Here is a 22,902-nt window from a genome sequence, read left to right as displayed (position 1 = left end):
GGAACCACCAGCCGTTAAAGCTCCTGGTGCTGACTCCCGACAGTGGAGGAGAGGCAAGGTAGAAGAAGATTTCCGCTGCCCGGCCCGAGTCCTTTGCCGCCGTCCCCCCCTTCCCTTACCGTGGCCCCGACTGGCAATTTAAGCAGTATGTCCAGCAGTCTTCACACGCTGCTTCGGGCCCTTCTACTGCCCTGATTTGCTCCGGACGTGCTAGAGTAAATCAGGCCAGTAGAAGGACCCGAAGCAGCGTGTGAAGACTGCTGGACAAGCTGCTTGAATCACCATGTGTAGTCGGACCCGCGGGAAGGGAAGGGGGGGGCGGAAAGGACTCAGGCCCGCGTTTGTAGTCGCGACTGGGAAGGGAAAGGGGGTAGAGGAAACAATAATGCTGCTGCACAGGGAAATGGTGTGGGGGGAGGGAAATGGAAGGGGGAGGGAATGCTGCTTTGGACAGACAAACAGAGGGAGGAAAGGAGACAGAAAGACACAGGGGCAGGTGCACAGGGAACTGGTGTGGGGGGAGGGAAATGGAGGGGGAGGGAATGCTGCTTTGGACACACAGACAGAGGGAGGAAGGGAGACAGAAAGACAAGAAGAAAGACACAGGTATAGGGAGATATACAGAAAGACAAACAGACAAAGGGGGCCAGGGACAGAGACAGAAAGAAAGACAGCGGGAGTCGCGTCAGGAGGGGTGCGGGATGCCGCAGAGGGAACTTTTCCAATGGGTGCAACTGGGCGGCTGTCGGGAACCTCTGATCAGGGGCAGAGCAAGGTAACTGTATCATAGGGATAAGAAGGAGGAGGGGGGAGAAAAAGGAAGGGACGCCTACTGCTGGACAGGGGGAGAAGGAAAGAGGTGCTGATGGACAGAGGGGGGTGAAGAAAAAGGAACGGAGGCCTAATGTTGGACAAGGGGGAGAAGGAAGGTGCTGCTGGAAAGGGGGGAGGTAAAACAAAGGGAGAAGGGCTGCTGCTGCATAAGGAGAACTGTGAAGGGGTGGTGGTGGACACAGGGGAGGTAAAAGGAAGGGAGAATGGACAGGGGGAGCAGGCAAGGGGTGGTGATGGACAGCCAAAGAAAAAGAAAGACAGAAAGAAAGCGGCTAAGGAGAGAGAGAAAAAGAAATAGAGAGACACACACACATACATAATTCTAGCACCCGTTAATGTAACGGGCTATAAGACTAGTTTGTAAATATTTCCATATCTTTAATCAGTCTAATCGTGATATATTTCTAGTAAATGTTGCTATGCAGACTTAAGTGCTATATCGTATTTCCTTTTTAGTAACATAAGGACCCTTGGCTGTACCACAGAAAGGTGGTATATCAAATCCATGAACTTTACTAAGCTGCACTACAAAATAATATAACAAAAAAATTTATTTGTATACCACAATATCTCGCAGTTCTATATGGTTTACAAGAAGATAAAAACTGAACAAATACAGCGAAGTACAAGCATTAAACTTATAAAAATTTAGCATATAAATAGGTCTAACTAGCTGCGATGGCAGCTGTCTTTTATTTAGGTGTCGGTAGGTGCTTAGAAACATAGAATATGACAGCAGAAAAGGGCCACCGGCCCAATAAGTCTGCCCACTCTAAGGACCCTCCCCCCTAAGCACTTCCTTGAAGTGAACCCGCTACTGTTTCTTTGCCATTTCTGATGGGAGTTTTTCAATTAACTTAGGCATCGGCAGGGTGCCTATCGATACCTAAGTTTAGGCACTAGTTATAGAATTTCCTTGAGAGTCTCTTTGGTTAAGAAATACTATATAAAATGATCAACAAGATAATCCGCAGTGAGACCATACAACACCTTATAACAAATGCATTCAAATTTGAATACCACTCTTGCCTCAGCTGTCAGTGCAACCTACAATAAGAAGGTATTACATGGTATGATTTCTTCATATTAAAAATCAATCGAACAGCAGTGTTCTGGATAATGCGTAATCTTTATAGATTTTTCTGATAACCTGCAAAATGATATTGCAATAATCCAAGATACTAAAAATCAAGAATTGCACCAATAATCTAAAAGAGGCCATATCAAAATATGATCTAATTCTCAATTTCCATAACATATGGAAGCATTTTTGGACCACAAAGACAGTTTGAGCAGTCATTGACAAGTTTTGATCCAGGATGACCCCTAAGATTCTAATTGTTTTATTAATTGGATGCAAAGTTCCATTCAAGTTTATACTCTGTTCTCCATTATTCTTAACATGGAGTAGCATAAAAAAGATTATTTTTATCGGAATAGAGTTTCAACTTGAATGCAATTATCCATTGGTTAATAATGGAGTTTACAGTGACTATTAACTGCATTGCATGAGATAAAAGAGGAAAGGATAGGAATTGCAATTGTCATGTCAACCACATCACAATTGTTATGTCATCCCCATAATGGGCTTAGTGCATCCTTATGAGGTACTTTCCCACATGCTATGCCCATTTTTTACTGCAGTCATTGGCGTCTTTACCTGTTGGTTAGACCTATGATCGGGTGCTAATGTTAGCATGCAGCTATTTATTTTTAAAAAAAATTGAATGTAGGAGCAGTTAACAGCCTTCTGTTTCGGAAACACTAAGGGCTTCCATGTTAAGTCTGTGTTACTCTTATAGCACACTAGCAAAATAGTGATTTCACACCAGTTCTCTGTCCTGGATATGCTGCCATCCCCCCAAAAAATACCTGTTTTGTGCTAGTGTGTCCTGTGTTAGTCCATTTTTACTATGTTAGGCATGTGTTGGCACCTAATGCGGTTTATTAAAAGAGTTCCATAGTAAATGCTTCTACTATGGACAGCTTGCACTTTTGCTCCATGAATCCCTCTATGCCTTTTTAAGAAGTGTGAAAATCATTAAGATTTACTTTGGTTCTATCCTTTCCCTGTATAGGAATCATGTGTGTTCATCCCATGCCTTGTTGAATTCTTCACAGGTTTTTGTCCCCACCACTGCCACAAGGAAGGCATTCTGAACTCCACCACCTTTTCCATGAAAAAATATTTTCATATTAAATTAGCTCTATTGTGAAAATTCTGTAACAATATAAAGTATGCTAATTTTTTCCTCCTATAGAAATTATCTAGTTCTTTATCGTTCCTCCAGATTGGCACAGCACTGACGGGTTATAATGCATTTCTACCAGCAGGTGGAGACTGAGACACAAACTTTTGGCTGTAGTATAAGTGGGCTGTGCAGTCCCAAGTACAATCTGTCCTCAGTTTCCAGCAAGTGGAGATAGTAAGCCTGTGCAGTCTTTACCTGGTTTAGTGTAGGGCTGTTGGATTTTGTTTAAATTGGCCTTCTTGTTCCTGTTTGTGGTGCCAGATTGAGCTTGGGGGACCCTTTCAGGGATCCTTCTGTTCTTGGGGGGTACCACACTCGACTGGTCAAGACCCTCTTCCCGTTTCCCCCACCTCCCCAAATTTTACTTCAGAGGTGCCTCAGCTGTAAACCTTATCACCAAATACAGGCAATGCATATAGCTTTGAGAACCAGTGGGGTCTGTTCAGGTGTAAATTAAAGTTTCAGTTGAAAGAAAAAAAAAATCCTGAGGCAATGCCGGTCTGAAGGGAAGCCTTCAGTTAAGGTTAATTGAATTTTTATTGTTAACCACTACAGGGAAAAAGAAAAGTGCCGGTTTTTGCAATGAGTACTTTTAAGCTGAAAAAGTGCTCATTGTACAGTTTATGCGGGCCGGCATATGCACCGGCTGCCGCGAAGGGGAATCCTCATTGCCTTCGGGTACTGGCGAGCAGGGTTCCCCTTTGCACGTGCACTGCTTATTGTCAGCAGGCAGTGGAGAAGCCTAGGCTTCCCCTACTGTCCACACAAGCATTTCCTCCAGCCGCCAACGAGCAAGGAAATAAGGTTTCCCTTACTACCAATAGTGCTGGGGACTCCCTTTTCGCTGCTGCCAGCTTGCCTGCTTTAGCGGCTGGGTCTGTAGGCTTCAGGGGGAGTTTTTTCGGTGGTTTTTTTTGGCAGTTTTGGCTGGAAGCTAAGCCATCTTGCCTTTGGCCTCAGGTGACTTTCCCCTCTGTTTTAGAGAGACAGGAACAGGTTTCTACTATGTCTCCTGCCTTGGCAGTGAGTCCTTCTTTGCCGCTAGGGGCGTTTGCTCTGATTTTGTTTTGGCTTTTGTTTCCTCCCAGGAGTCTGATTTTTCAGAGAGGGAGCTTCTGCTTCTACCACCAAGAAGAGCTACAGGAGCTTATTCAGGTTTTGTTGGATTTGCGCCTTGAGAAGCCACATGTGGTGGACCCTCCTGCTTTGTGGGATCCGGTCGGCCTCTTGTTCTTTTCCTATGCATCAAGATATTCGGGATGTAGTGCATGATTCGTGGAAGATGACAGATGTGCCTCTTCGTTTGGCGCTGTCCATAACTCAGCTTTATCCCATTCCTGGGGGAGATCGGGATACCTTTAAGTCTGTGGTTGATGCGGTGGTCTGGGCTATCGCGCATAGACATATGGTGTCAGTTGAAGGCAGTTCGGCCTTGTGGGACTCTCAGGATCATAAGTTGGAATCTCTTCTTAAGCAAAGTTTGACATAGCTACCTTGGTGGTCCAGGTGGCGATTTGTGGTAGTCTGGTAGCCCTGGCTTGTTTTTGGTGGACTGGGAGTCTGATGACTGGTCCTCCTGTATGGTTTTCCCCCGTGGCTGATGGTGGGCAAAGTCCTTTGCATTGCTTGGCACACTGGTTGCGTGATCCTGGTGGCTCCAGATTGGCCCAGGTGCCCGTGGTACGCAGATCTTCTTTGTCTTGTGGCAGATCCTCTTCTGCTGCTTCTCTTGCCCAACCTTCTGTCTCAGGGTCCCGTTTGATCTGGGTCCCTTTTGATTTACAGCTTGGTTCTTGAAAGGGAGCGCCTAAGTAAGAAAGGTTATTCAGATAAGGTGGTCTTCACCCTGGAGCTAATGTGTCTGTTTGGCATCTCTTTTAGGAGTGGTGTTCCACGTGTGGGATGTTTCCCCTTTGGGCTTCTTTGCCTCACATCTTGGGGGTTTTGCAGGATGGCCAGGACTGGGGCCTTGCCTGGTCCTCCCTCCAGGTTCAGCTTGCAGCCTTGTCTACATTTCGCAGTTTGTTGTATGGTCAGCGTTTGGCCTCTTCTCTGGATATGGTTTGGTGTTTGAGAGTGGCAAAATTGCTCCAACCTCCAGTACGGCCTTTGGTTCTGGCCTGGGATTTCAATCTGGTTCGTTCCATGCTCGTGCATCCTCTTTTTGAGCCTCTTGGCTCCTGCACGTTGAAGGACCTTACTCTTAAGGCAGTCTTTCTGGTAGACGTTACTTCTGTGAAACGCGTTTCCGAACTGCAAGCTTTTTTTGTGTAGGTCTCCCTTCCTGGAGTTCTCTAGGGCAGTGGTATTCAACCCAGTCCTCAGAGACCACCTGGCCAGTCGGATTTTTAAAGTCTCTGTCATCCATATTCATTGTGGATATCCTGAAAAACCTGACTGACCAGGTGGTCCCTGAGGACTGGGTTGAATACCACTGCCGAATGTGGTCTTTCCTTTTCATGTAAACCAGTCAGTGGTCCTCCTGGTCTTAGGTAGTCAGGAGAGTTCTTTGGAGCAGAGACAGTTGCATAAATTGGATGTCTGTTACGTCCTTCGCTCTTATGTTCAGAGGACCCAGGAGTTCTGGAAGTCGGATCATCTTTTTGTCCACGTAAGAGGGACGGTGCTTCCAAGACTACTATTGCTCGATGGATTAAGAAGGCCATCACTAAGCGTACCTTCTTCAAAAGAAGCCTGTTCTGGAATTTCTCAAGGCTCATTCAACTCAGGGTCAGGTAGCTCATTCAATTCGGGGTCAGGCAGCTTCTTGGGCTAAGTCTTCTCTTGTACCTCAGGTGGATATCTGTAAGATTACGGTTTGGTCTTCTCTCCATTCCTTTCTGTGACATTGCCATGTGGACGTTTATGCGCGTCGAGACGCAGTATTCATTGCGCATGTTATTTGTTTATTTAGATTTCTATCCCGTCCTCTCAACAGCTCAGAACGGGTTACAAGAGGACATTCACAGTGTAGGAGGAGAACATGAAGGTAAAGACGGGGACTACAGAGGGCAAAAGTATTAAAGGAAGAGGGGGGATACTGATAGGAGCATACAAGGAGACAGTTTCCTAACTATAATGGGGCGAGAGGACGCAGATAGAAACTTTTGTTCTTGTGGTGGCTCTTCAGGGGTCCCACCCATGATAGATACTGCTTTGGTACGTCCAATTAGAGCTGTGCCGGTCTGGAGAAATGATAAAGAAGAAGAAATTAGGTTCTTACCTGCTAATTTTCTTTGTTTTAGTCCCTCCAGACCGGCACAGACCCTGCCCTGTTTTTAATCAGTGTTTTTTGCGCTGAGTACAGTTTTTCTGTGGTGTATTTTTGTCAGGCATGTTAGGAGAGATTATAAAAACAGCAGCATTTGGTTCATCTGGCTTAGCTGGTGAACTGTAGGGATGTTTTTGAAGGTGCTTATTCTAATCAATCTTCAATTATATTTCTCTGTTTGTTCCAGTTTGTAGTTCACAGTTTAGTTTTTACTTGGTTCTGCTTGGCTATTCGTCAGATTGATTGTACTTGGGACTGCACAGCCCACTTATAGTACAGCCAAAAGTTTGTCTCCACCTGCTGGTAGAAGCCTCAGAGTTGTGCTGGTCTGGAGAGACTAAAAGAGAAAATTAGCAGGTAAGAACCTAATTTCTCCTTTTAAACTGTTCTTGTGTTTGTTTTGTTTTGTATTTTTTATTTTTTTTTTTTTTTTTTGGGTAGACCTTGTTAGGGTCACTATTTTGGATTTTCAGCTAAATACCAGTTACAGCTTTTTCTTACCGGCAGGCAGAGCAAGCAGTTTGCTTTGTTTTGAATGCAATATTTGTTTCTTTACATTAGGCAACTGATCCATATCATGGCACTTTTTCCTTCCGAGTAACAGATGATTGAGGGAAGGCTAGTGCATAATTTTTCAGTAGCATAATAAGACTGTTTAGCACTTCTGTGTTATGTATCTCTGCTTGCCTTATTACTATGGAAATTAAACTATTTTTGCTGGGGAAAAAAAATTGTAGTTGACCTTAACACAGTACATCTTAGTATCTGCCAGTGTTGCTTTTTTTCCTACCCTAAAATATTTTAACTTTTTTTTCTTGACTAAAATAGACATATGACTTTGGAAAACATATTGTAAGTCCTTTTTCTGTCCTTGGATCATTTTATTTATTTACCCCCCCTCCCCCCAATTTACAAAACTGTGCAAGAGGTTTTTAGCACTGGCCGGCACTCTGAATGCTCTGCGCTGCTTCGATGCTCATAGGAACTCTGTGTCCGTCAGAGTAGTGCAAAGCATTCTGCACACTGGTCGGTGCTAAAAACCTCTTGTGCAGTTTTGTAAAAGGGGGGGTATTTATTTATTGGTATTTATTAAACACCTTTTTCATAAAGAGATTTGCCCAAATCACGTAAAAATACCATTTTTCATTTTAATCTAGAACTAGATGAGGGAATATGTACGTCCTTTGTAGCTTGTATCATGCAACTGTATGTCAGGTGTATTGACATTTCACTTGGTTGTGTTTTGTTTTTTTTGTGGTTCTAGATGCAAGAATAGAGGAGTTCGTGTATGAGAAGCTTGACAGGAAAGCACCAAGTCGATTAAATAACCCAGAACTCCTAGGCCAGTATATGATTGATGCTGGGAATGAGTTTGGCCCAGGAACAGCATATGGTAGGTGCAAGAATAAAGGCTAAAACGACAACCCAAAACTATTTAAAGTGCTTTAAGATGCATGTGGATACTGAGAAATTCCAGGAGGCCCTTGGGAGGCTTGACGACTGGGCATTCAGATGGCAGATAAAGTTTTATAGTGAGCAGTGATGCACATTGGGAAGAATAACCTAAATTACAGCTACATGATTCTAGGTTCCACATTAGACATCACTGAGAAAAAGTATTTGGGTGTTACTGTGGACACTACTTTGAAATTTATGCTCACAAAAGGAAGCAAATATGTTGGGATTTATTAGGAAAAAAAAGGAATATAAAGTAAGATGAATATCATAATGCCATTGTATCGTTCCATGAGGATACTGTACCTCAAATATTTTGTGCAGTTCTGGTTGCCACTTATCGGAGACAGTGTAGCCGGGAAAAGTACAGAGAAGAGCAACTACAATGATTAAGAGGGTGGTGCATTTCCATTTTGAGAAAAGGCTAAAATGGTTAATGCTCTTCAGCTTGGAGGCCTGACAGCTGAGAGGAAATATAATACAGGCCTATAAAATCCTAGAATGGCAACAGGTAAAGCGCGAATCAACTTGTGTGATTAGAGTGGGAACATTTATGCCAGGACAAGGCAAAGGGCTGCCATTTTTTCAAGATGGCAATACCAGAGGCAGGAGCAAGTGGACATCATTCCTGCCTCTCTTGTTAAGAATGTTGAGTGAATTCAGGTGGGCTAGAAGGGTGTCACTAGACAGCAGGAATTTTTATTTGAGGCAAGGGGTTTGGGTCTTGGGCGGGGGGAGGGGTGTTTACTAGGAATTTGTTGTTTTTTTATCAGGAGGGGGAAGGACGGAATGGGCTAAGTTGGGCAGGCAAGAGGTCAGTCAGTCATGGCTGGTGCGGGTCATGAGCAATCTTGTTTTTGTCACTCTTCCTGTTGGTGTTTGAGTCAGTCATGGCTCAGACACTCACACGAAGAGGTGACATTTGACAATGAACTGTGGATTACTGCTGTGACTTTAATGCGTCAGTAATTTGCATACTTAACTGATTACTGCATGCTGCTGCAATCTCATGGGAACTCTGCATGCAGTCAGCAGCTCTTAACGCGCTGCTTTCTACATAGGTCTCTTAGAAACTAAACACTGTCGCCTAAATTTTGAAATGTACATAGAAGGGTGGAGGTTTTAAAAATTCCTGAAGCATGCTAGGACATACTCATCCTGAAACATGTACTTTTGATGAATTCACTTTGCTTTTTCATCAGTGTACTTGTGTGTGAAAATTTTATTTTGCTTTTATATAAAAACTGACTTGATTTATTGGCAATATGGACTACTTCAGCTATGTTTTCCTCTTGCAGGAAATGCTCTCATTAAATGTGGAGAAACACAGAAACGAATTGGAGCAGCAGACAGAGAACTAATGCAAACAGCTGCAATAAATTTTCTCACTCCTTTGAGAAATTTTATAGAAGGAGACTATAAAACCATTTCTGTAAGTTAACACCCATTGCTTGTGTCCATGAAACCTGCTATGCTTCCAGTAGACAATGAATCAGATTCCTCTTACCTGTGTGACCGTCATTTACTTAGTCTTCCTTTGTCTTTTTTCTTCTTTGGAGTAAGTACCTCATGGCTTTCTTTTAAAAATAAAGCTACATTCAGATTTTACAGAAAAATAGCTTTCCAGTGCAATAGGTGAGACATTCTAGATAAGTGGGTAGTAGTGCTGCCCAATTCACCAATTCGAATCAATTAACCAATTCTTTGGTAAATCGATCCATTTCCTTAAAAAAATCGGACTCGCTGATTCAATGAGTCCTGAGTCTCCTCCAGGTATCCTAAAGTAGCAGAAGTGGTGAACAGTCTGCTCCTGGCCTGCCCACTGGAGCCTTTCCTTTGCTGTATCACTGATGACATCACCAATGATTCGGCAGAGGGAAGCCCTGTCAGGCAGGCCACAAACAGCCTGTTCACCTCTGCTGCTGCTTTAGGAGGTCCAAAGGTGAGGTCTCACTTGGGAGAGGGGGGCTTCGATCAGGAAGTGCTGCACAGGGGGATGGGAGAGAGAGACAGAAAATACTGCATAGGGGCATGAGAGAGAGGAATGGAATTCCCCTTTTCCTGCGTAGAATCTCGGTGTGTCTGTATTGGCAGCAATTCCCACACACTGCCTGCCGCTAACCCAGAAGCCCCTCCGCAGCAGAGGGGAGACTTCCGGGTTAGTGGTAGGCACATGCTGATACCGTGACCCAAAGAAGCAAACCTTGGAGTACAGGGGAGGAGAGGAAGGAAAGCTGGTGGCACAGAGGGAGAAGATACTGGGCTAGATGGACCATTGGTCTGACCCAGTATGGCATATTCTAGGAGGAGGAAAGGGGTGAAAGGAACTTCAGGAAGGAAAGATGGTGGCACAGGGGAGAGGAGAGGGTGAGAAGAAAGAAAGTTGATGGCACAGGAGAAGGGGAGGCGTCTAGAAGGAAAGATGCTGGCACAGGGGGAGGAGAGGGAGGCATGCATAGTTTCAAGTTTATTAAAAGTTTGTTGTACACGCAATATCAAATACTTCAATGCGTATGACTCCCCAACATCCAGCTTCCCCGTCACCCAGTCAAAGAAGCTGATCAGGTTTGATGTGTGGATTTCTGGTTGAATGGGCTGTTGGGACATGTAGGCTGCATGGTGTCCTTTTTCATGTGTGGTTTGAGGGTCTAGTATCTTGTATGTTAAGGCTTCGAGGTATGCTAGTAAGTTTTCAACTTGTTTGTGGGATTGGTTTTCGAGGTGGAGGTTGAAGTCTCCTAGAATTAAGTTGTAGGTTGTCATCAGTGGGTTTTGGTAAATAAAATCTTCAAATTTTGGTTTTGCTGTGTTCCAGTTTCCTGGAGTTATGTAGCAGAGCATACATGTTAGTGGTCCTTTGAGTGATGTGCTTAAGAGTTGACAGGCTAGTACGGGGGTCGGCAACCTGCGGCTCCAGAGCCGCATGCGGCTCTTTTCCACCTTTGCTGCGGCTCCGGTAGTGTGTCACGCAGGCATGCAGCTTAAGTCCGGCGTCGCGGCGGGAAATAGCCATGCTGAGCAGTGAGCTCAGCACATACACAGATGAAAGCCTTGCTTGCTGATTGGTCCGGCGGCCCCGCCCCGCCGGACCAATCAGCAAGCAAGGCTTTCATCTGTGTAGTGCTGAGCTCACTGCTCAGCATGGCTATTTCCCCCGCGACGCTGGACTTGTAAGGTGCCTGAAAAAGAAGTCATCCTGGCCGGGGTCGGTGTCATGCTCCAGAGATCTACAGCCTTCCTATCTCCCTCTCCCTTCTACCTGCTTCCGGCCACATCCCCTGCTCCGCGGCTCTCTTCGGCAACTCAGCAGCAGCGATCGACACAAGCTTCTGACGTCGGGGCCTACCCTCTGCGAGTCCCGTTTGTTTCAACTTCCTGTTTCCACAAAGGCGGGACTCGTAGAGGGAAGGCCTCGATGTCGGCAGCTTGTCTTGATCACCGCTGCTGACGAGTTGCTGAAGAGAGCCGCGGAGCAGGGGGGTGTTGCCAGGTGCAGGTAGAAGGGAGAGGGCCAGATGCAGGACTCGTGGGTGAGGGAGGAGAAGAGAGAGAGAAAGAGAGAGGGGAGGGAAACAAAAGGAAATATTTCATACTGGGCTGGGCCGGAGTGGAGGGAGGGTGGAAAGATTCTGGCTACAGGGTGCATAGAGGTGGAAGATGATATCTTTCTTCTCAGGGGACCCTCGACCACAAGAGGACATCCGCTCAAGCTCAGGGGAGGGAAGTTTCGTGGAGACACCAGGAAATACTTCTTCACGGAGAGAGTGATTGAGCATTGGAACGAGCTTCCAGTGCAGGTGGTCGAGGCACGCAGCATCTCAGACTTCAAGAACAAATGGGATACCTATGTGGGATCCCTACGAGGTCATGCCAAGGGATAGGGTCACTCGGACTGAATGAGCGGGTCAGTAGAGTGACAGTATAATTACAAGGGATAGGGTCACTAGGACTGAATGAGCGGGTCAGTAGAGTGACAGTATAATTACAATTATTCTTTAGGGGGTCAGTAGATTTAAGAGGGTGGGTAAATAGTGTGGGCAGACTTGATGGGCTATGGCCCTTATCTGCCGTCATCTTTCTATGTTTCTATGTTTCTATGTTTCTATTAACAATGGAAAAGGGGGGAAAGCTGAAAATGGAGATAGTGACACAAAGAAGAGAAAGGGTAAGCAGGACCTACTGAATAAGGATAGAGATACAGAGGGGACATGAAGAGGAGGTGAAATAGAGACATAGAAGTAATACTGAAAAAGTGTGTGTGTGGGGGGGGGGGGAGATAAAGACATTGAAAGGGCAAATGGTGAACATGGGGTAAAGACAAGGACAGAGACAAATGAAGATTCTGAAAAAGTGGTGAGATAGGGATATAGGTGAGATGGACACAAAGAAGGGGGATGCTGGAAAATAGGTGGAATGGTAATTCTGACAGACACAGAAGGGAAATGCTGGATCAAGGAGAGATGGGGCTCAGGCTGGATGGAATGAGGAGAAATGCCTTGTTGGCCCGGAACTTCCTCTCCTACGTCAGAATTGACGTCAGGGAGCGGAATGCTGGTCAGCGCAACACTTCTGCAGGGAAAGCTTGGGACGGCGGTGGCTTGGGGGCTGTTCCCCGATTGTGGTGGCAGCAAACCGAGTGGCTTGGGGGACGGCACGGAGACAGAAAGAAGGGGGAACAGGGAGACAGAAAGAAAAAGTTGGGGGAGAGAATGAGGTCTGGAGGAGAGGAAACATACAGGAGGCTGAAAGAAAGGAAGAAAGATTGGATGCACAGTCAGAAGAAGAAAGTGCAACCAGAGACTCATGAAATCACCAAATAGCAAAGGTAGGAAAAATGATTTTATTTTCAATTTAGTGATCCTGTATATAGCATTAAGATAAGAAACAATATATGCAGTGTTAGATTTGTTTTATAATGGTTTTGCGGCTCCAAGTTTTTTTTTCTTTTCGAAAACGGGTCCAAGTGGCTCTTTATGTCTTAAAGGTTGCAGACCCCTGGGCTAGTAGATCCATGTATGGGGTGGTTGTTTTGTCTTGTATTTTTAGGTCTAAGGAGGTTCTGGCTAAGATGGCAATTCCTCCTCCTCTTTTGTTTTCTCTGCAGACCACTATTATTTTGTATCCCTTTGGGCAGACTTCCGTTATTCTGGGGTCTGAATCGGAAGTAAGCCAAGTTTCTGTGAGGAAAAGGCAATCTATATTTTCTTCTTCTATCTATTTTTTTATGTGTTCTGTCTTGGGGCCTATGGCTCTGATGGTCACGTATGCACATGTGAGAGTGGTGTAGTCTGTTTGTGTGATTTGAGTAAATTTTGGGTAGATGAGTGATCTTTGGTGAGGTTGTGTTTTGGTCTTGTAAGGGTTTGTCGGTCTCCTTGTAGTTTGTGTGGTGGGTTGGTAAGTGTGGGTCTGATAGTTTGTGTTTCTATCTATTGTGAGCCGTCTGGTTGGGTGGGTAAGTCCGTTAGAGTTTGAAATAGTTGGTATTGGGGAGATGATGTTTGCTGTTGCCTTCCAATTGGTTAGGAGCAGTGTAATCAGTAGGATAGCTTGAGGATATTTTTGTGGTGTGGTTTTCATTGTGGGCAGAGAGTGGCAGGTGTTGTAGTTGAGGGAAGTGGTGGTGAAGTTCTTTTCCTTCCTTGGCTTGTTGAGAGTTGTTTTCTGTTGATAGAGCGGGTAATTTGTGGTGTTGTGGATGAATAGTGTTGGGTGTAGCTTCGTATGGGCTGGTTAGGCAGACTTGAGAGGGTAGTGGTTTGGTCACTTTGCAAAGGCATACGTGCCCGATTGGTGGCGCGCCGTTAGGCGCTAATCCTTTTTGGTTTTTTTGCTCAGTGGTGGAACTTTGGGGAAAGGGGTGGAGTGAATTCCCACGCCTTAGGGTTCCTTCCTGCTGCTCCCGGTTCAGGTGGGGTAAGTTGTCGGGGCTGCCCCGAGGAGATCTTTGCTGTAGGCAGTAGTGCCGCAAGGGCCGTTGGGGGGGCGGAGTTCGTCTCCCACGCCTGTCCCAACTCCTTCCCTTGCGGCAGTGTCGGCGGTTGGAGCTTGTGCCTTTGATGTTAATGCTTTGGAAGAGTTGTTTAAGGTCCTCTAGGGTTGATATATTAAAATAGGTGAGAGGAGATGATGAAATTGCATGTAATGGAGGGGAGGAAGGGAAAGATGGTGCATGGAGGGGGATAAATTTGACACATGCATGGATAAGAGAGAGAGAAATGTTGGACATAGGGCGGAGGGCAAGGAGAATTGGTGCTCAATTTCCAAATGGATCCATGATGCCTTTTCGTCAGTCTACATGATTTCTTGGAAACAGTCTCCTATTTCTATCAAGGCATATTCTTCTAGATTTGTGGCTTCTTCGTGGGCCGAAGCTAGTGCTGTCTCCCTGAGAATATTTGCATGGTGGTAACATGGTCCTCTCTACACATGTTTGTCCTGTTTCGTAGTGTGAATGTGGCTGAGACACGACTGTCTTTGGGTCCTCAGTCTTGAGGGTAAGCGAAGTGAGCCTGCCCTAGCTTTTTGGGGAATGCTTTTATAAGTCCCCCTTTTCTAGAATATCTCACCTATTGCACTGGAAAAAGAGATTATGTACTTACCCTGGTGAAGCTCTTTTCCAGTAGATAAGTGAGATATTCTAGAATCCCACCCTAGCCTTCCTGCACCTGCTACTGTCTGTTTGCATCTCCAAGTTGTAACTTGGATGCCAGTCAGCCCTTGGGGGATGGGGAGTATACATGTTCCTCTTTTCAACGGGAGAGTGTGGCACAGTGGTTAAAGCTACAGCCTCAGCACCCTGAGCTTGTGGGTTCAAACCCACGCTGCTCCTTGTGACCCTGGGCAAGTCACTTAATCCCTCCATTGCCCCAGGTATATTAGGTAGATTGTGAGCCCGCCAGGACAGACAGGGGAAAATGCTTGAGTACCTGGATAAATTCATGTAAACTGTTCTGAGCTCCCTTGGGAGAATGGTAAAGAAAACTAACTAAATAAATATTCTCCCTTCTGGTTTTTGACAGCTGTTTGCATCTGATATTCTCATGTTACTCCTTTGAGTGGAACAATTATTTATGACTTCATGTTGATTTGGCTGCCCTTGGCACTTGAGTACTAACTATAGGTCGAGTTAAGGAGCTTGGTGAAATACAAAGGAGGAACAGAGAAAAATCCAAACTGGATTTCTTCTGCAGATGGTACATGGCCATGGGGACACTACCCACTTGTCTATAATGTCTCGCCTATCTACTGGAAAAGAGCTTACCAGGGTAAGTATCTGGATTTCCAGAAAGCCTTCGACAAGGTACCACACGAGCGCCTACTAAGGAAACTGTGGAACCACGGAGTGGAAGGGGACATACACAGATGGATCAGGAACTGGCTGGCAAACAGGAAGCAGAGAGTAGGAGTGAAAGGTCAGTATTCTGACAGGAAAGAAGTAACAAAAAGGAAGATACGATAGCATGAGAGCCATGGTAAGAAAACGGATCAAGAAAAGGATATCCAAAATCGAAACGGTAGAACAAGCATGGTCCCTACTAAAAAAAACTATCACCGAAGCACAGAATCTATACATCCCGCAGATAGCCAAAGGAAGGAAAACTAAAGCCAAAAGAGAACCAGCTTGGCTAACCAAAGAGGTGAAGGATGCAGTTAGGGAAAAGAAAGACTCGTTCAAAAAATGGAAGCGTGAGAAAACAACTGAGGCTTGGAACAGTCATAAAGACGACCAGAAGAAGTGCCACAAGGCTGTGAGAGAAGCTAAAAGGGCCTATGAGGAAAAGATAGCCCAAGAGGCCAAAAACTTCAAACCATTTTTTAGATATGTTAAAGGGAAAAAACCTGCAAAGGAGACAGTGGGCCCTCTCGACGACCAAGGAAGAAAAGGATACATCAAAGAGGACAAACAGATTGCAGACAGATTAAATTCCTTCTTTGCTTCTGTCTTTACCAAGGAAGACACCACATCGATGCCCAAACCAGTGAAAGTATTCAAGGGGGAAATAGAGGAGAGCCTCACCACAGTGAAGGTGGATCTGGACCAGGTATACTATCAGATTGACAAACTAAAAAGTGACAAATCCCCTGGCCCAGACGGAATTCACCCGAGAGTATTAAAAGAACTAAAGGTGGAAATCGGAGAACTACTGCAAACCCTCGCTAACTTGTCAGTTATAACCGGACAGATACCAGAAGACTGGAAGATAGCGAACGTAATACCAATCTTCAAAAAAGGATCAAGGGGAGAACCGGGAAACTATAGACCAGTGAGTCTCACATCGGTCCCTGGGAAAATGGTTGAGGCTTTGATTAAAGACAGCATTGTACAGCACCTGGATAACCATGACCTGCTGAGAGGTAGTCAGCATGGCTTCAGGAAAGGGAAGTCATGCTTGACAAACTTACTTCAGTTTTTCGAGGGAGTGAACAAACAAGTCGATAGCGGAGAACCGGTTGACATAATATACTTGGACTTCCAGAAAGCGTTCGACAAAGTACCTCATGCGAGACTTCTCAAGAAACTACAAAGTCATGGAATAGAAGGGGATATACTGAGATGGATAGGAAAATGGCTAGAAAACAGAAGACAAAGAGTGGGCATAAATGGGAAGTACTCAGACTGGAAGAAAGTAACTAGCGGTGTGCCTCAGGGCTCAGTTCTTGGGCCTATCTTATTCAATATCTTCGTAAATGACCTGGAAGAAGAAACGACCAGTGCTATCATCAAGTTTGCAGATGACACAAAACTATGCCGAGCAATCAGGTCACAAAAAGACAGCGAAGAACTCCAGAGAGATTTGAAGCAACTTGAGAGATGGGCAGAAAATTGGCAGATGAGTTTTAATGTAGAAAAATGCAAAGTGATGCACCTGGGCAGTAAAAACAAGGAGCATGGGTACAAACTGTTAGGTATAACATTGGGGAAGAGCGATCAAGAAAAAGACCTGGGAGTACTGATAGATAGAACCCTGAAGCCATCGGCTCAATGTGCAGCGGCGGCAAAGAAAGCTAACAGGATGTTAGGCATGATAAAGAAAGGAATCACGAGTAGATCAAGGGAGGTCATAATGCCGCTTTATAGAGCAATGGTCAGACCACACCTGGAATACTGTGTCCAACACTGGTCTCCATACCTGAAGAAGGATATAACACTACTGGAGAGGGTGCAGAGGAGAGCGACGAAGCTAGTAAAAGGTATGGAGAACTTGAGCTACAAAGATCGCCTCAGAAAACTGGGACTATTCACCCTTGAGAAGAGAAGACTGAGAGGGGATCTGATAGAGACTTTTAAATTGCTAAAAGGAATTGACATAATGGAGCAAGCTCACTCACCAACAGGGGGAAAGGATGGTGAGCAAGAAACAGCGTTATTCACATTGGCAAATGTAACCCAGTCTCGGACCAGAGGTCATGGCCTGAAGCTGAGAGGGGACACGGCCAAGACAAACGTCAGAAAGTTCTGCTTCACACAGCGAGTGGTGAACGCCTGGAACTCTCTCCCGAAAGAGCTGGTGGAGGAAACCACCGTTCTAGGATTTAAGGGAAAATTGGACGCACATCTTCTTGCAGAAGACATTGAGGGATTCGAGTGACATTGTATTCGTCAGGGTGTGCCTGGCTGGGCCTCCGCGTGTGCAGAACGCCGGACTAGATGGACCCCGGGTCTGATCCGGTGCAGGCATTTCTTATGTTCTTAAGTGGCGTCCCGCAGGGGTGCTGGGACCTCTGCTGTTTAATATATTTATTAATGACCTGGAAGCAGAGACGAAGTGCGAAATCATAAAATTTGTGGACGACACAAAACTCTCCGGTAAAGTTAGAACTGTTGAGGAATGTAGAGAACTTCAAAGGGACCTGGACAAACTGAGTGAGTGAACAAATAAATGGCAGATGAGCTTCAATGTGGAGAAATGTAAAGTCATGCACATGGGAAAAGAAAACCCGATGTACAATTACACGATGGGGGGGATATTATTGGGGGAAGGCAAACTAGAAAGGGACTTGGGGGTTATTATAGCTCAATGCGCTGCGGCCTCGAAAAAGGTGAACAGAATGTTGGGCATTATCAAAAAGGGTATCACTACCAGAAGCAAGGAAGTTATCCTCCCACTGTATAGGGCGATGGTGAGACTGCATCTGGAGTACTGCGTTCAATACTGGTCGCTGTATCTTAAGAAAGATATGGCGGTACTTGAGAGGGTCCAGAGAAGAGCAACAAAAATGATAAAGGGCATGGAGAACCTTTCGTATGCTGAGAGATTAGAGAAGCTGGGGCTCTTCTCCCTAGAAAAGCGGAGACTTAGAGGGGATATGATAGAAACTTACAAGATCATGAAGGGTATAGATAAAGTAGAGAGGGACAGATTCTTCAGACTGGCCGGGGAAACAAAAACTAGAGGGCACTCGGAAAAGTTGAAGGGAGACAGATTCCGAACAAATGCCAAGAAGTTCTTCTTCACTCAGAGGGTGGTGGACACCTGGAATGCGCTTCCAGAGGAAGTGGTAGAACAAAGTGGGATTGTGGGATTCAAAATGGGACTGGACAGGTTCCTGAAAGAAAAGGGGATTGAGGGGTACAAATAGAGGGGTACTATGCAATACGGAATGCTTTAGAGTAATAGATGACTTACAGGTCATTTGACCTGGGGGGCCGCCGCGGGAGCGTACTGCTGGGCATGATGGACCTGTGGTCTGACTCAGTAGAGGCATTGCTTATGTTCTTATGTTCATTATAAGAGGTTATGAGCAAATATTGGGTTATATTGCATTCCGTTTCATAGCACAATGAAGAAGTCGTGAGGATGCAATGTCAATAATTCAGCCACGTGTGTAAAGTTCATAGTTCACTTCATTAGTTGTAGCACTGCGAAGACTCGACACTGACAATGTTTCAGCGACTATGCCTTTGGCAGGAGTCTCAAAGGCAGATTTCTCTATCACATGAATAGAGCATTAAGCGAAGGTCAATGTTTGGAGCAAGCAGGGAAAAAAATTGGTGTCCAAAGCAAAGCAGTGAATTTGCTCAAGCCATCTTAATGTCAGCCGGCACGCCAAATGTTCTGCATTTCTCCGACGCTCATAGGAGTTCTATGACTGTTGGAGTAGTGTAGAACAGTGTTCTTCAACCGCTGGTCCGTGGACAGTTGCAGGTCCGCAGAAATTTCCTGCCGGTCTACAGGACCAGCATGTGCATCGGACCCCAGACAGTGCTCTTCAGCCACAGGTTCACGGTGTGATCGATGCGGCGTTGTCTTAATAAGAACATAAGAACATAAGAAATGCCATCTCCGGATCAGACCTTCGGTCCATCAAGTCCGGCGATCCGCACACGCGGAGGCCCTGCCAGGTGTACACCTGTTGTAATTTATAGTCCACCATATCCTTACATGCCTCTCTTAAGGAGATATGCATCTAGTTTGCTCTTGAAGCCTAGGACGGTCGATTCCGCAATAATCTCATCTGGGAGGGCATTCCAGGTGTCAACCACTCTCTGAGTGAAGCAGAACTTCCTGACATTAGTCCTGAACCTGTCCCCCCTTAGCTTCATTACATGTCCTCTAGTCCGTGTCAAATTGGACAATGTAAATAATCTTCTCTGCTCTATTTTGTCGATTCCTTTCAGTATTTTGAAGGTCTCGATCATATCCCCACGCAGTCTCCTTTTCTCAAGGGAGAATAATCCTAGTGTTATAAGTCTGTCCTCGTATTCCAGTTTTTCCATACCCTTCACCAGTTTTGTTGCTCGTCTCTGCACCCTCTCCAGCAGTTTTATATCCTTCTTTAGGTAGGGAGACCAATGTTGGACGCAGTATTCCAAGTGTGGTCTGACCATTGCCCTATAAAGCGGCATTATAACTTTCTCCGATCTACTCGAGATTCCTTTCTTTATCATGCCCAACATTCTATTTGCCTTCTTTGCCGCTGCCGCGCATTGTGCCGACGGCTTCAGGGTCCTATCTATCAGTACACCCAGGTGCTGCAGTGCACAAAGCCATGGGCAGAGGCTCCTACTTGTGTCCTGCGCATGAACCGGAAGCCTTCTCTCTGACATCGCAACATCGGAGGGAAGGCTTCAAGATGAGGCGCAGGACACACGAGGAGCCACTGACCACGGCTTTGTGCACTGCAGCACCGAGGAAGAGGGAGCCATCCCGAAGATAACATGAGGGGGAGCAGACCAGAAGGCAAGGCACAGCATGGAGGGAGAGCCAACAATGGTAGAGGGAATGTTTTTTTATTTTATTATTTAGTGATTGATTTACAACTGCTGTCTGTTCTGGAAGAAATGCATTTGTTTCTTTTCCTCTGGGGTTGTACAGCATGCAGAGTCTTGCACCTTAGGGTTTGTTTGTATATATTTGTGCTTTTAGCTTTTGGTCCTGTATTTGCATGGAGTTATCTGTATTCTGGTAGGAATGAATATCCAGAAGCATACAGTGTGCTTTGTGTAGTTTAATTTTGTGGTTAACCATTATATGTTGTTAATACGATTATATTGTGTGTGTGTATATGTATGTATGTATATGTATATATATATATATATATACATATAACATTAACTGTGAATCAAAAAATATTTGAAATATATCTTAAATTATTCTAAAATAATTTATAGAGTGCTCAGTGTGAAATCTTATTCAAAACCAACAGGTTAATAGAATGAAGATGTAATAACATTCCATCATTGCACTCACCTACCTACCAGCCCTGTCTGATTGATTGTTTGTAAATTATTCAGGCTAAATAGTGATGATGAAGAAATAAAGATGAATACTTAGCTGAATGTTGTAGATAAATAAGTATCTCCTCCATAAGATATATTCTTAGATTCAGCTCATTAATACTGGAGGTAGTGTGATGAAGTCTTTTTTGTATATATAACTCGCTGGTTTAGTAGAAAATGTGAAAAAAGTGAGTCTCCAATCCACCATACAACCTTTCAGTAGGAAGCTCCTGTCGGCGTATTCTCTCCATTGTGTGGTCCGAAGTTATTTCCTCCTGATGACGCAAAACATAGTGAAACACGATCGGTGTTGAGGAAATGTTGGATTACTTTCACTACAAGGAGTTTTAGCTTTATGCTGAGATGTACTATTTTTAATGGTGGATTGGAGACTCACTTTTTTCACATTTTCTACTAAACCAGCGAGTTATATATACAAAAAAGACTTCATCACACTACCTCCAGTATTAATGAGCTGAATCTAAGAATATATCTTATGGAGGAGATACTTATTTATCTACAACATTCAGCTAAGTATTCATCTTTATTTCTTCATCATCACTATTTAGCCTGAATAATTTACAAACAATCAATCAGACAGGGCTGGTAGGTAGGTGAGTGCAATGATGGAATGTTATTACATCTTCATTCTATTAACCTGTTGGTTTTGAATAAGATTTCACACTGAGCACTCTATAAATTATTTTAGAATAATTTAAGATATATTTCAAATATTTTTTGATTCACAGTTAATGTTATATTATTTACTAGGTGAATTATAAAAGATTTTTTTCTCCAATTGATTTAATTTTTGATTTTCTATATATATACATATACATATGGAAAAAATGGTGTTACAATTAGTACTATTATGGGGGTGGGGTCTGGGACAGAGATGGGCGGGGTCTGGCCCACGACTTAGCCCGGTGTTCTTCAACTGCTGGTTTGCAGACCGGTGTCGCTCCACAAAATAATTATTTTATTTTCGCTGGTCCATAGGTGGCGTAGAGCATTCAGCGCACTAGCACTAAAAACCTTTTGTGCGGTTTTGTAAAAGGGGGGGTGGTGGTTTATGTGCACTAAACAGATCATATCTGTGATGCTGTATAAAGGCTAATGAATTGCAGCCCAACTATTCAGAGCAGTGATATGAAAACCATACTTAGATTTCATGTTGAATCAATGCCTTCAACTGCAAAATCTGTTTCTAGTACCAAAGGTGTGTCATTTTGGACAGTAGGGTATTTTTCCCATGCTCGCAAGCCATACAAAAGTTCACTCCCAAGTTTTCAACTCCTCCTTCTGCCAAGAGCTCTGCTGCCCTCATCCTCCTTCTGCCTCCTCCTTCACTTTTTCCTTGTGCACGCGAGCCAGAAGGTGTCTTTCTGATCAGCTTTGTATATTTTGTTGTTTTCAGTATTTTTTTGCAGTTTTTGCGGCTATCCGCCTTTATAGAGAAGAAGCAGACTTGGGTCTGCAGCCAGCAGGTTATTCCTTTGGGGACCTGTTTGGCCCACCTGCAAAGATATTTGTGGAGCTTTATATCCATATCTCTAGTAGCTTAACTCACCTACTGAATTGTGGGGGCTTGATTGCAGGCTGTTAAGGCATCTGCATTGGGCTCAGCAGGGCTTTTCAGTGTGCTGACTGCATTTTTGCCTCCCCAACCCCCTTTGTGTTCGCAGTTCTGCAGGGGTTGAGGATCAGTCCAACCTCTGTCTGACTGGCAGCCTGAAGATCTCAGCTTTTGAGAACTGGCTGAAGGATGCAGAGTTTCTTCTCCTAGATGCAGCTGTTACTTAGCCTTCAGCTGCATAGTGGAGAAGTGGTCGTCCAATGTTTGACCTGATGGTGTCAGCAGTGAACAAGAAGGCGGATTGGTTCTTCAGCCTCCGGTGCAAGCTAGGAAGCGAAGGCTTGAACATGCTGGTGCAGCCCTGGCTGCTGGAGGGTTATCTGTCTTCCCTCCATAACCTATGATAGGCTGTCTGCTGAGATGCATCAGGGTGCACCGGGATCAGGTGATTCTCTTAGCGCCCAACTGGCCAAGGTGACCCTGGTGTGCCGACCTGGTTCGTTTACAGCTGTATCAGGGGCTCAGGCTTCACTGTCATCCTCACCTTCATACGCAGGGCTCGATTGCGCTCCAGGACCAAGACCGTATTGGTCTAAAATCCTGGCTCTTGAGCATGCGACCTTAATCTGCAGGGGCTATTCTTCGGGCGTGATAGCTTCTGTCTTGCACAGTAAGAAGTTGACTCTGGCAGACTATGCAAAGGCTTGGCGGTGTTCAATCTTGGTGTGCCTAGAAGGATGATAACCCGTTCTCAATGTCTGTACCTCTGGGGCGGGCTGCAGAAAAGGCT

At 44.9% G+C, this 22,902-nt stretch overlaps 1 protein-coding gene across 1 annotated transcript in view; it reads left to right on the top strand.

Annotated features, from left to right (window-relative positions):
- The window catches only part of SH3GLB1 (SH3 domain containing GRB2 like, endophilin B1), a 63,139-nt gene that overhangs the window by 13,979 nt on the left and 26,258 nt on the right, over positions 1 to 22,902 (top strand). Inside the window, exons 4-5 of the mRNA XM_033916844.1 lie at positions 7,622 to 7,750; positions 9,111 to 9,244. Coding sequence (XP_033772735.1) covers positions 7,622 to 7,750; positions 9,111 to 9,244 — 263 coding nt within the window. The remainder of the gene's footprint in view (positions 1 to 7,621; positions 7,751 to 9,110; positions 9,245 to 22,902) is intronic.

The sequence above is a fragment of the Geotrypetes seraphini genome, chromosome 12, assembly GCF_902459505.1.
Source record: "Geotrypetes seraphini chromosome 12, aGeoSer1.1, whole genome shotgun sequence".
In the NCBI taxonomy this organism is placed as follows: Eukaryota; Metazoa; Chordata; class Amphibia; order Gymnophiona; family Dermophiidae; genus Geotrypetes; species Geotrypetes seraphini.
The sequence above is the reverse complement of the archived record's forward strand: the minus strand, read 5'-3'. Positions and strand labels throughout refer to the sequence as shown.